Source organism: Strix uralensis, unplaced genomic scaffold, assembly GCF_047716275.1.
Source record: "Strix uralensis isolate ZFMK-TIS-50842 unplaced genomic scaffold, bStrUra1 scaffold_566, whole genome shotgun sequence".
NCBI lineage: Eukaryota > Metazoa > Chordata > Aves > Strigiformes > Strigidae > Strix > Strix uralensis.
In genome coordinates, this window is record NW_027437159.1 from 3,950 (window position 1) to 15,821 (window position 11,872).

General features: G+C 61.9%; 2 protein-coding genes across 2 annotated transcripts; both read right to left on the reverse strand.

The window, feature by feature from the left end:
• Window positions 1-657: 657 nt before the first annotated feature.
• On the reverse strand, window positions 658-2,205 carry LOC141939071 (free fatty acid receptor 2-like). Its single transcript, XM_074858090.1, has 3 exons — window positions 1,776-2,205; window positions 1,510-1,541; window positions 658-1,353 (listed from the first exon to the last, which is right to left on the reverse strand). The coding sequence occupies exons 1-3, from the start codon at window positions 2,203-2,205 to the stop codon at window positions 658-660; spliced, it is 1,158 nt and encodes a 385-aa protein (XP_074714191.1).
• Window positions 2,206-5,036: 2,831 nt separating this feature from the next.
• Window positions 5,037-9,182, reverse strand: LOC141939072 (cell adhesion molecule CEACAM6-like). The gene is made up of 7 exons (XM_074858091.1): window positions 9,044-9,182; window positions 7,570-7,834; window positions 7,356-7,455; window positions 7,163-7,238; window positions 6,937-7,041; window positions 6,766-6,823; window positions 5,037-5,888 (listed from the first exon to the last, which is right to left on the reverse strand). The coding sequence occupies exons 1-4, from the start codon at window positions 9,180-9,182 to the stop codon at window positions 7,212-7,214; spliced, it is 531 nt and encodes a 176-aa protein (XP_074714192.1). The 3' UTR covers window positions 5,037-5,888; window positions 6,766-6,823; window positions 6,937-7,041; window positions 7,163-7,211.
• Between the last annotated feature and the right edge of the window lie 2,690 nt (window positions 9,183-11,872).

An 11,872-nucleotide genomic window follows, 5' to 3' on the forward strand; every position in this document is an offset into this window, starting at 1 on the left:
GACCCTCAACCCTTGGAGACCCTCAACCCATGGAGACCCTCAACCCTTGGAGACCCTCAACCCATGGAGACCCTCAACCCATGGAGACCCTCAACCCTTGGAGACCCTCAACCCATGGAGACCCTCAACCCTTGGAGACCCTCAACCCATGGAGACCCTCAACCCTTGGAGACCCTCAACCCTTGGAGACCCTCAACCCATGGAGACCCTCAACCCTTGGAGACCCTCAACCCATGGAGACCCTCAACCCTTGGAGACCCTCAACCCATGGAGACCCTCAACCCTTGGAGACCCTCAACCCTTGGAGACCCTCAACACTCACCTTGGCCCCATGGGGCCATAACTTGGGCCTCATGGTGACCATAAACTTCAAACTATGGGTCCAAATTGTCCCTGGCCATGCAGGTGCTGGAGATGACATCATCACGCGGTGGATGATGTCATCACCCCAAACCACGGGCCAACGTTCTCCATGACCATTAGAGACGTCCCCACCACCCGCTGTCGGTTGACTCTCTACGCCCAAGTTGACCACGCCCCATCGGATCTTCACCCCCACACACACCCCCCCCCCCCCCCCAACCCCTCCACCTTGACCCCACCCAATCAAATCCACCGCCCCGCCCCCTCCGGGATGACGTCGTTGACCTCGAAACTTCACGTCAACGAACCTTCTGACTCCTCCTGGGAAGCCTCAGGAGAACACGTCCCGTAAAACCAACCCCCAACCGCCCGCAACTTGTCCCCGATGGTCACCACCACCTTGACCACGGCCTTCTGCACCGTGGTGGAGGAGAAATAGAAGACGAAGGGGTCCAGGGCGGCGTTGAGGCTGGTGAAGACCAAGGCGTAGACCCTCCAATCGGGGCTTCGCTTCTCCACGAATCCCACCACGTGCGAGACGTTGTAGGGGGCGAAACAAACGCCGAAGTTGACCACGGTGGCCACGGCCAAGCCGATGGCTCGTTGTTTCTTCTCCGAGGGGATATTGGGACGAGCCAGGAGGACCCGGATGAAGTTGATGTAGCAGAAGATGGTGATGGCGAAAGGGAGGAGGAAGAGGAGGAGGAAGACCTCGAAGCGGAGCGGGAGGACGAAGCTCAACTGGTCATCCGAGAAGTCGTCGTAGCACTTGTAGACGTCGGTGGCGTTGGGTGAAGATGAACTTGAGCCGTTGGGGGTCTGGGAGGTGTCGGTGGGGGCGGAGAGGTCCCAGAGGTTGGCGCCGTTGGGGGTGGAAGGGTTGGAGGCGTTGGCGTTGGAGATGACGCCGTTGACCGCGACGCCGTTGACCTTGACGCCGTTGGCCATGACGCCGTTGGCCATGACGCCGTTGACCACGACGCCATTGACCTTGACGCCGTTGGCCATGACGCCGTTGACCACGACGCCATTGACCTTGACGCCGTTGGCCATGACGCCATTGACCACGACGCCGTTGACCTTGACGCCGTTGGCCATGACGCCGTTGGCCATGACGCCGTTGACCTTGACGTCGTTGGCCATGACGCCGTTGGCCATGACGCCGTTGACCGCGACGCCTTTAGGGTTGGAGACCTTGAAGACCTCAGGGTCAAGGCCATTGGGGTTGGAGATCTTGGAGACGCCGGAGTTGGTGGCCCCACCTCGCCTGGAGATCTTGACGTTGGAGTCGGTCAAGCCATTGGGTTCAAAGTCAACCCAACCGGCCATCTTGGACCCATCAACCTTGAAACCGTTGACCACGGAACTCTCGGAGATGACCACGGACTTGTTGGCCGTGGCTTGGTTGCCACCGCGGTGATAGTGGGTTACGAAGACGACGGAGCAATGGGAACAGGCCAAGAGCCAGAGGACGACGCTGGCGGCCATCGCCCGGGCCGGTCTCCGCCGGTCTTGAAACTGGAGGGGGAAGACGACGCCAAGATATCGCTCAACGCTGAGGGCGGCCAAGAAGAGGCTGCTGAGGTAGATGCTGGAGTAGAAACAGAAGTTGGCCACCGGACAGAGGACAATCGGTAACGGCCAAGTCATGCCGGCGGCTGTTTCGGCCATTTTGAAAGGGAGGAAGAGGAGGAGGAGGAGATCGGCGGCCGTTAAGTTGAGGAGGAGGATGTCGGAGGAAGAAACACCCCGACGGGTTTTGCCCAAGAGGATGATGAAGGTGAAGACGTTGGCCGGGAGGCCGATGGAGAAGGTCAAGATGTAGACGGTGAGGACCAACATGGTTGGAAGAGGAGCCTAGAGGGAGGCGGGAGGTTAGGAGAAGGTTTGGGGGGGGGGGGGGACAACTTTGGGGGGGTTTATTTTGGGGGAAAACCCGAAGATTTGAGGAGGAACCCGCCCGAAAAATTTTAGGAGGAACCCAACTATCTCAGGAGGCTTCGGCTGGTCCAACCCCACGGACCACGCGAAGGGGGAGGTGGAGAAGCTCCGTCCCCGGGGTCCTCGGGCACCTCCAACGGACCTACACGAAGTGGGGGGAGGGGTGGGGGGGGGTGGGGGAGGGGTGGGGGAGGGGTAGGGGGGGGTGGTGTCCAACCTGGCTCCAAGCGTTGGGGGGTTCTCGGGGCCGTTGTGTCCCAACTCCCGACGTGGACCCGGGGGCGGGCGGGGGTTGGGTGGTGTCACCCTGATTTGTTTAATTTTTGTGTTTCCTGGGGGGGGAGGGGAGGGGGGGGGAGGGGGAGGAGCGAGGTGGGGGAGGGGCGGGCGCGTGGGTCCCCGGATGCTTGGATCCCATTTTTGGGCGGGGGGGGGGGGGGGTTGGATCTACACCGATGCTTCAACCCCCACCCAGTTTAGGGGGACACACACCCCCCCCTCCCCACCCCCACCCCCCCCAGCCCCTCCCCCACCCCATCCCAGTTCCCCCAGTTCCTCCCAGTATCCCCCTCCCCCCATACTGGACAGAGACAACACACCCCCCCCCCCCAATCCGTTCCCCGAGGGATTTTGGGTGCTCCCGAGGGGGAGGGGAAGGGGTGGGGCATGATGGGGGTGGGGGGGGGGGGAGGGGAGGGAATCCCGGATGTTTGGGGTGTCCCCCACCCCCACCCCCACCCCTAAAAAAGGTCGAGGGGGGGTGTGGGGGAGGGGCGGGGGAAGTGGTTTTGGTGACATTGAGGAAGTTTCGATGTTTCTCCACCGCAAAGTCCGCGGAGGAGCCGGGGTTGGGGGGGAGGGGTGGGGTGGGGGAGGGGAGGGGTGTGGGGGGAGGGGAGGGGGTGTGGGGGGAGGGGAGGGGTTCACCCTGGGCCCACGTCACCCCTCCCCCACCCTCCCAAAGGCCCCGTTTTCCCACCATCCCCCACCCTCCCTGTTCCACCCCCTTGGCTCCAAGGTCCTGGGGGGGGGGTGGGGGGGGGGGGTGGGGGGCCCCACCCCCCTCCTCTCACCTGATTGGCTCTTCGGGAAGGGACCCGGAGGCCTGGGCACTCCCATTGGCTGCTGCCCTTGACATTGAAACTTGGGGGGCGGGGGGGGCGGGGGGGGCAGGGGATGATGGGAAGGGGGAAGGGATGGAGGAACAACTCAACTTGATGTTTCAGTTGAGCTCAACTCAAGCCAAGGTCTAAGTTGGATCCAGCTCAAGCCAAGGTCTAAGTTGAACCCGGCTCAAGACAAGGTCTAAGTTGGATCCAGCTCAAGCCAAGGTCTAAGTTGAACCCGGCTCAAGCCAAGGTCTAAGTTGAACCCAGCTCAAAACAAGGTCTAAGTTGGATCCAGCTCAAGCCAAGGTTTAAGTTGGATCCAGCTCAAGCCAAGGTCTAAGTTGAACCCGGCTCAACCCAAGGTCTAAGTTGAAACCGGCTCAAGCCAAGGTCTAAGTTGAACCTGCCTCAAAACAAGGTCTAAGTTGGATCCAGCTCAAGCCAAGGTCTAAGTTGAAACCGGCTCAAGCCAAGGTCTAAGTTGAACCCGGCTCAAGCCAAGGTCTAAGTTGGATCAAGCTCAAGCCAAGGTCTAAGTTGAACCCGCCTCAAGCCAAGGTCTAAGTTGGATCCAGCTCAAGCCAAGGTCTAAGTTGACCCCAACTCAAGCCAAGGTCTAAGTTGGATCCAGCTCAAGCCAAGGTCTAAGTGGGCTTAGACCCACCCAAGGGACCCAGCCCCGCCCCCACCTCCCATCCATCCAATCACGACTCACCCAGGCAGCCGGACTAATTAATTAACCCTGATGAGGATTTTATTGGGGGAGGGGAGGGCACTGGCATGTCCCCACCCCGTGGCACCTCCACCACGGCGATGGTGGCCACATCCCTGGTGGCCCCAAGGTGGGCGTGGCCACATCCCCCCACCGCGGTGGCCACCACCCTGACCCTCAGGTAGCCACCGCCGTGTCCCCGTGGCCTCAATGCCATCGTCTGCCCGGGAAGTCCACGGTGGCCACGTGACCACGGTGGCCATTTTGTGGTGACCTCGTGGTGGCCCAAGTCCTCGGGTCCCCATGGACATTTTATGGTGTCCCCATTGTCCCCATTTTCTGGTGGCCCTGTGGTGGCCAAGTCCTCATGCCCCGTGGCCATTTTATGGTGTCCCCATGTCCCCGTGTCCCCATGGTGGCCATGTCCTCGTGTCCCGTGGCCATTTTATGGTGTCCCCGTGTCCCCATTGTCCCGTGTCCCCGTGGTGGCCAAGTCCTCGTGCCCCGTGGCCATTTTATGGTGTCCCCATGTCCCCATGGTCCCGTGTCCTCATGGTGGCCACGTTCTCATGTCCCTGTGGCCATTTTATGGTGTCCCCATTGTCCCCCATTTTCTGGTGGCCCCGTGGTGGCCATGTCCTCGTGCCCCGTGGCCACTTTATGGTGTCCCCATGTCCCCATTGTCCCATGTCCTCATGGTGGCCACGATCTTGTGTCCCCTGTGGCCATTTTATGGTGTCCCCATGTCCCCATTGTCCCATGTCCTGATGGTGGCCAAGTCCTCGTGCCCCGTGGCCATTTTATGGTGTCCCCATGTCCCCATTGTCCATGTCCTCATGGTGGCCACGTTCTCACGTCCCCGTGGCCATTTTATGGTGTCCCCATGTCCCCATTGTCCCCATTGCCCTGTGTCCCCATGGTGGCCAAGTCCTCGTGCCCCGTGGCCATTTTATGGTGTCCCCATGTCCCCATGGTCCCGTGTCCTCATGGTGGCCACGTTCTCATGTCCCTGTGGCCATTTTATGGTGTCCCCATTGTCCCCATTTTCTGGTGGCCCCGTGGTGGCCATGTCCTCGTGCCCCGTGGCCACTTTATGGTGTCCCCATGTCCCCATTGTCCCATGTCCTCATGGTGGCCACGATCTTGTGTCCCTGTGGCCATTTTATGGTGTCCCCATGTCCCCATTGTCCCATGTCCTGATGGTGGCCACAATCTTATGTCCCCGTGGCCATTTTATGGTGTCCCCATGTCCCTGTCATCCCCATTGTCCCGTGTCCTCATGGTGGCCAAGTCCTCATGCCCCGTGGCCATTTTATGGTGTCCCCATGTCCCTGTTGTCCCCATGGTCCCGTGTCCTCATGGTGGCCACGTTCTCATGTCCCTGTGGCCATTTTACGGTGTCCCCATGTCCCCACATCCCCATTTTCCCGTGTCCCCGTGGTGGCCAAGTCCTCGTGTCCCCGTGACCATTTTATGGTGTCCCCGTGTCCCCATTGTCCCATGTCCCCATGGTGGCCAAGTCCTGGTGACATTTTCCCGTGTCCCCGTGGTGGCTTCTTCCCCGTCTCTCGGTTGTCCCCAAGGTCTCAGCGCCTCAGGGCGGCGTACTCAACGGTGTCCCCAACATCCCCGACGTGGCCCCGTGGTGTCCCCGAGGAGGACAGGGCCAGAGCGGCGTAGACCAGTGTCCCCTCCCTGTCCCCATCCCTGTCCCTGGGGCTGGGACCGGGTGGGACGTTCTCATAGTCGGGACCTTCGGTGGCCTGTTGGGGGGGGGACGGACACACGTGGAGGGGGACATTTGGGACATGGGGGACATCAAGGGGGACACGGGGGACGTTGGGGTTATTGGGGGCATCAAGGGGGACATGAGGGACGTCAAGGGGGACATGGGGGACATCGGGGGGGGACATGGGGGACATTAAGAGGGACATCAAGGGGGACATTGGGGACATGGGAGACATCAAGGGGGACATCAAGGGGGACATCAAGGGGGACATGGAGGACATTGAGGTTATTGGGGACATGGGGGGACATCAAAGGGGACATGGGGGACATCGAAAGTCATTGAGGAGATGGGGGACATCGAGGGGGACACGGGGACATTGAGGTTATTGGGGACAAGGAGGACACGGGGGACATCAAGGGGGACGTTGAGGTTATTGGGGAGATGGGGGACATCGAGGCCATCAAGGGGGACATCAAGGGGGACATCAAGGGGGACATGGAGGGGGGTGTGGGGGACATTGAGGTTATTTGGGACATGGGGGACATCAAGAGGGACATTGGGGACATCAAGGGGGACATGGGGGACATTGAAGGTTATTGAGGAGATGGGGGACATCAAGAGGGACATGGGGGACATGGGAGACATTGGGGACATGGGGGACATCGGGGGGACATTGGGGACATCAGGGGGGACATTAAGGTTATTTGGGATATGGGGGACATCAAGGGGGACATTGGGGACATCAAGGGGGACATCAGGAGGGACATTGGGGACATCAAGGGGGACATTGAGCTTATTGGAGATAAGGAGGACATGGGGGACATCAGGGGGACATCGGGGGGGACATTGGGGACATTTGGGACATGGGGGACATCAAGAGGGACATGAGGGGACATCGGGGACACCGGTACCTTCGCAGCCCCATCGTTCTTCTTGAGGACGGTGTAGACAACGGTGTCCCCTTGCAACCTGGGGGGGGGGGGGGGGGGGACGACACCCGGTGACAAAGGGTGGGGGAGGGTGCGCCAAGGGTCCCCTCTGGGGTTTTGGGGGGGAGGAGGGGGGGGGGGGTTGGGGGGTACCTGGGGACAGAGCCAGTCCCAGGAGGTGACAACAACGACGAGTAGCTGATGGTGTCGGGTCTCCTCGGGCCCACGAGGAGGTTGGGGGGACCCGGGTACGTGGGGCTGCGGGAAAACGGGGGGGACCCCTTCAAGTAGCACCTTGAGGACCCCCAATTTCTTGGGGGGAGGGGACAGACCCCCCAAGTGACTTGGGGGGGGGTGGCCCTGGGGGGGGTGGGGACACCTTTTTATTGCAGAGGAAGAAGGTCCGTGATGGTTCTACCACAGGTTCTTCATCGGCCGCCACCTGCCGCTTCCACCTAAAGGGGGGACAACGCGGCCACGTGGGTCCCCCCCAAATCCTTTTTTTTGGGGAGGGGGGATAAAAAAAAAGGGGTGGGGGAGGGGGTAAGACACACCCACATCCCCTGGCTCACCGGCGGCGGAGGAAGCACCCAAGGGTGCCCAACGCCAAGACGATGGTCAACCCTACGCCAAGACCCAAGAAGGTCCTTTGGAGGATGGTGGTGGTGGAATCTACAAGGGGGGGGGGGGAGGGAAGAAAATTGGGGTCCCCCCCCCAACATCTGGGGCGCCCCCACACCCCCCCCACCCCCCCCCCCCCCAAAGAAGAGGGTGGGAGGGTCTTACGGTAGACGGTGAGGATGACGTCGGAGGAGTCGACGGCGGCGATGTCGTTGGTGACGCGGGCAGCGGTAGCGCCCCGAGGCCTGGGGGGTCACCACCCCCATTACCCACAATCCCTTGGGGCTCCGACCGAGGGGTCGCCCCTCCCGAAACCACTCGAAGGTCCTGGGTGGGGGTTGGGAGGTGACGTGACACCGGAGGGTGACGTTGGTCAATTCTTGGACACGGGGACTCGGGTCCGGCACCAGCTGCACCCCCTGGGGGGGGACTGTGGGGGGAAGGGCGACAGCCGCGTGTTGGGGGACCCCCTGTTATTTGGGGGGGGGGGGCTCAAATGTGTGGGACCCCTTTTTTGGGGGGACCCAGACCCCTGGGACCCCTTTTTTGGGGGAACCAGGCACCTGGGACCCCATTTTTGGGGGGAACCAGGCACCTGGGACCCATTTTTGGGGGGAAACCAGACCCCTGGGACCCCATTTTTGGGGGTGTCCAGACACCTGAGACCCCTTTTTTGGGGGAACCAGGCACCTGGGACCCCATTTTTGGGGGGGACCCAGACCTCTGGGACCCCTTTTTGGGGGTGTCCAGACACCTGGGACCCCATTTTTGGGGGGAACCAGACCCCTGGGACCCATTTTGGGGGGAACCAGACACCTGAGGCCCCTTTTTGGGGGGGGACTCAGACCCCTGGGACCCATTTTTTGGGGGAACCAGGCACCTGGGACCCCATTTTGGGGGGGACTCAGACCCCTGGGACCCCATTTTCGGGGGGACCCAGACCCCTGAGACCCCTTTTTTGGGGGTGTCCAGACCCCTGGGACCCCATTTTTGGGGAGAAACCAGACCCCTGGGACCCCTTTTTGGGGGGTCCAGACCCCTGGGACCCCTTTTTTGGGGGGAACCAGGCACCTGGGACCCATTTTTTGGGGGGAAACCAGACCCCTGGGACCCCATTGTGGGGGGACCCAGACCCCTGGGACCCCTTTTTTGGGGGGAACCAGGCACCTGGGACCCATTTTGGGGGGGAACCAGACACCTGAGGCCCCTTTTTGGGGGGGACTCAGACCCTGGGACCCATTTTTTGGGGGGAACCAGGCACCTGGGACCCCATTTTGGGGGGAACCAGGCACCTGAGACCCATTTTTTGGGGGCTCCAGACCCCTGGGACCCCATTTTTGGGGGGACCCAGACCCCTGGGACCCCTTTTTTGGGGGTGTCCAGACCCCTGGGACCCCATTTTTGGGGGGAACCAGACCCCTGGGACCCCTTTTTTTGGGGGGAACCAGGCACCTGGGACCCCTTTTTTTGGGGGGTCCAGACCCCTGAGACCCCTTTTTTGGTGAGATCCAGACCCCTGGGACCCCTTTTTTGGGGGGAAACCAGACCCCTGGGACCCCTTTTTTTGGGGTCCCCTGAACTTCTGGGGGTCCCCCCCAGCCCCAGGGGTGGGGGAGAAAATTTTTGGGGTGCGACTCACAGCGGACGTCGAGGTTGAGGGGGGGGCTGCGGGTGCCCCCCACCTCGTTCCGGGCCTGGCAGACGTAGGCAGCGGCGTCGGCGGGTTCAGGGCCCGGCAGGGAGCAGGGTGGGGGCGGGGTCAGGCAGTTCCCGCCCATTCTTGAACCACGTGACCTTGACCTTGGGGGGTTCGGCCGCCCCCACCCGACAGTGGAGTCGTACGGGGCCCCCCCCGGCCACCACCGGCCCCCCCGGACTCTGCAACACCTGAACAAACTTGGGGGGGTCTGGGGAAGGAGGAGAAACCGCCGTTAGGAGGAGTTGGGGGGCCTTGAAACCCAGATTTGGGGGTAAAAAGGGGTTAAAAGGGGGCGGGGGGGGCTTGAAACTGTCATTTAAGGCGAATGGGAGCTGCGGGGGGCAGAGAAACTGCTGTCGTGGGGGCTTGGGGGCGGGGCTTGAAACCGATATTTGGGGGTGGGAGGATTCAAAGCGGGCAGGGGGGCCTTGAAACTGTCGTTTAAGGCTGGAGGCCAGGATTGAAACTGTCGTTTAGGGCTGGGGGGGGCCTTGAAACCGTCATTTAAGGCTGGAGGCCAGGATTGAAACTGTCGTTTAGGGCTGGGGGGGCCTTGAAACTGTCATTTAAGGCTGAGGCCAGGATTGAAACTGTCGTTTAGGGCTGGGGGGGGCCTTGAAACTGTCATTTAAGGCTGGAGGCCAGGATTGAAACTGTCGTTTAGGGCTGGGGGGGGCCTTGAAACTGTCATTTAAGGCTGGAGGCAGGATTGAAACTGTCGTTTAGGGCTGGGGGGGGCCTTGAAACTGTCATTTAAGGCTGGAGGCCAGGATTGAAACTGTCGTTTAGGGCTGGGGGGGCCCTTGAAACTGTCATTTAAAGCTGGAGGCCAGGATTGAAACTGTCGTTTAGGGCTGGGGGGGGCCTTGAAACTGTCATTTAAGGATGGAGGGCCAGGATTGAAACTGTCGTTTAGGCTGGGGGGGCCTTGAAACTGTCATTTAGGGCTTGGGGGGGGTGTCTCAGAAGCCCCCGGGGGGGCTTGAAACCATCATTTGGGGTGGGGAGTCTGAAACGTTCATTGAGGGCCTCGAAACTGCCATTTTGAGGGAGTGGAAACCATGAGGGGGGGGACATGAAACTGTCATTTAGGGCTTGGGGGGGGGGGTGGTCAAAGGCTCTAGGGGGAGCTTGAAACCGTCATTTGGGGGTGAGGCCTCTGAAATGATCGTTGAAGGCCTTGAAACCGCCATTTTGGGGGAGTGGAACCAGGGCGGGGGGTGACTTGAAACTGCCTCCAGGACACCCCCCCCCCCCCGCCTGAAACCGCCGCCACTGATTGGGGGGGGGGGAACTTGAAACCGCCACTTCACACAGACGACGACAGAAAGGGGCGGGGGAGAAGGCGACGCCGGCGGGATTTTGGCCAATGCAGCGATAGAGGCCGGCGCGGGCGGGGTCGGCGTCGAAGCTGAGGGCGGGGCCATGGGGGCGGGACCTCCCAGCGGTCGTCGCGCCGCCATTGGACGGAGGCAGGAGGGTGGGCGGGGCCGAGGCGGCAGCGTAAGGTGACGCGGGAACCGTCCAGGGCCGGGAGAGGGGGTGAGGGCTCCAAAATGGCCGTTCGGGGCGGGTCTAGGGAGGAGGAAGAGGCTGGGCTAAGGGAGGGGCGGGGCTAAAGGCGATTGGCTGAAGGGGCAGGGGCCACGCCCCCGCCCTGCGGCCATCTTGGCCAGCTCATGGCCACCCTGACCACCATACTGCCGTGTTGGCCGCTGAACCGCCATCTTGGCCCACCCCACCGCCATCTTGGCCAACTCTACCGCCATCTTGGCCCACCCCACCGCCATCTTGGCCAACTCTAACCACCATCTTGGCCCACCCCACCGCCATCTTGACCCACCTCACGGCCATCTTGACCCAGTCAATCACCATCTTGACCCACCCCACCAACATCTTGACCACCCCACCGCCATCTTGACCCCCACACACCGCCATCTTGGCCAACTCCACCGCCATCTTGACCCACCCCACCACCATCTTGATCACCTCATGGCCATCTTGACCCACCCCGTGGCCATCTTGGCCAACTCCACCACCATCTTGACCCACCCCACGACCATCTTGACCCCCACCACCGCCATCTTGGCCAACTCTAACCGCCATCCTGACCCACCCCACCACCATCTTGACCCACCCCACCAACATCTCGACCACCCCCCAGCCATCTTGACCCCCACACCGCCATCTTGACCCACCCCACCGCCATCTTGACCACCCTACAACCATCCTGACCACCCCACCGCCATCTTGACCACCCCGTCGCCCCCTTACCCCACCCGCCACCGCCATCTTGCCCCACTCACAGTAGACCTCAAGGGTGGTAGGGGGGGAGGTGGCCTTCCCTAAGCTGTTGGTGGCCTGGCAGGTGTAGGCGCCACCGTCCGTGGCATTGATGGGCCACAGGTGGACCTGGGCCTTGTGGTGGGGCAGGGCCCGGCCCCCCAAACTCCAGGCGTAGGCGAAGGGCGGGGGGTTGGAGGACTCCCGGCAGCTCAGCGTCACCTCCCAGCCCTCGTGGACGGGGGACGATGGCGTCACCTCCACCCGCACGTCCCGTGGGGCGTCTGTGGGCGGCCATTGGTTGGGAGAGGTTGTGGCCACGCCCACAGGGCCAGAAAGAGGGTGGGGGGGGGGTGGGGGGGGGTGGGATGAAGGGGGATTGACAGGTGGGGCGGGGTGGGGGGGGGGGACTGCAGGTGGTTTATGGGGTGGGGCTAAGGGTGATTGACAGTTTCATCAAGGGGTGGGGCTAAGAGTGATTGACAG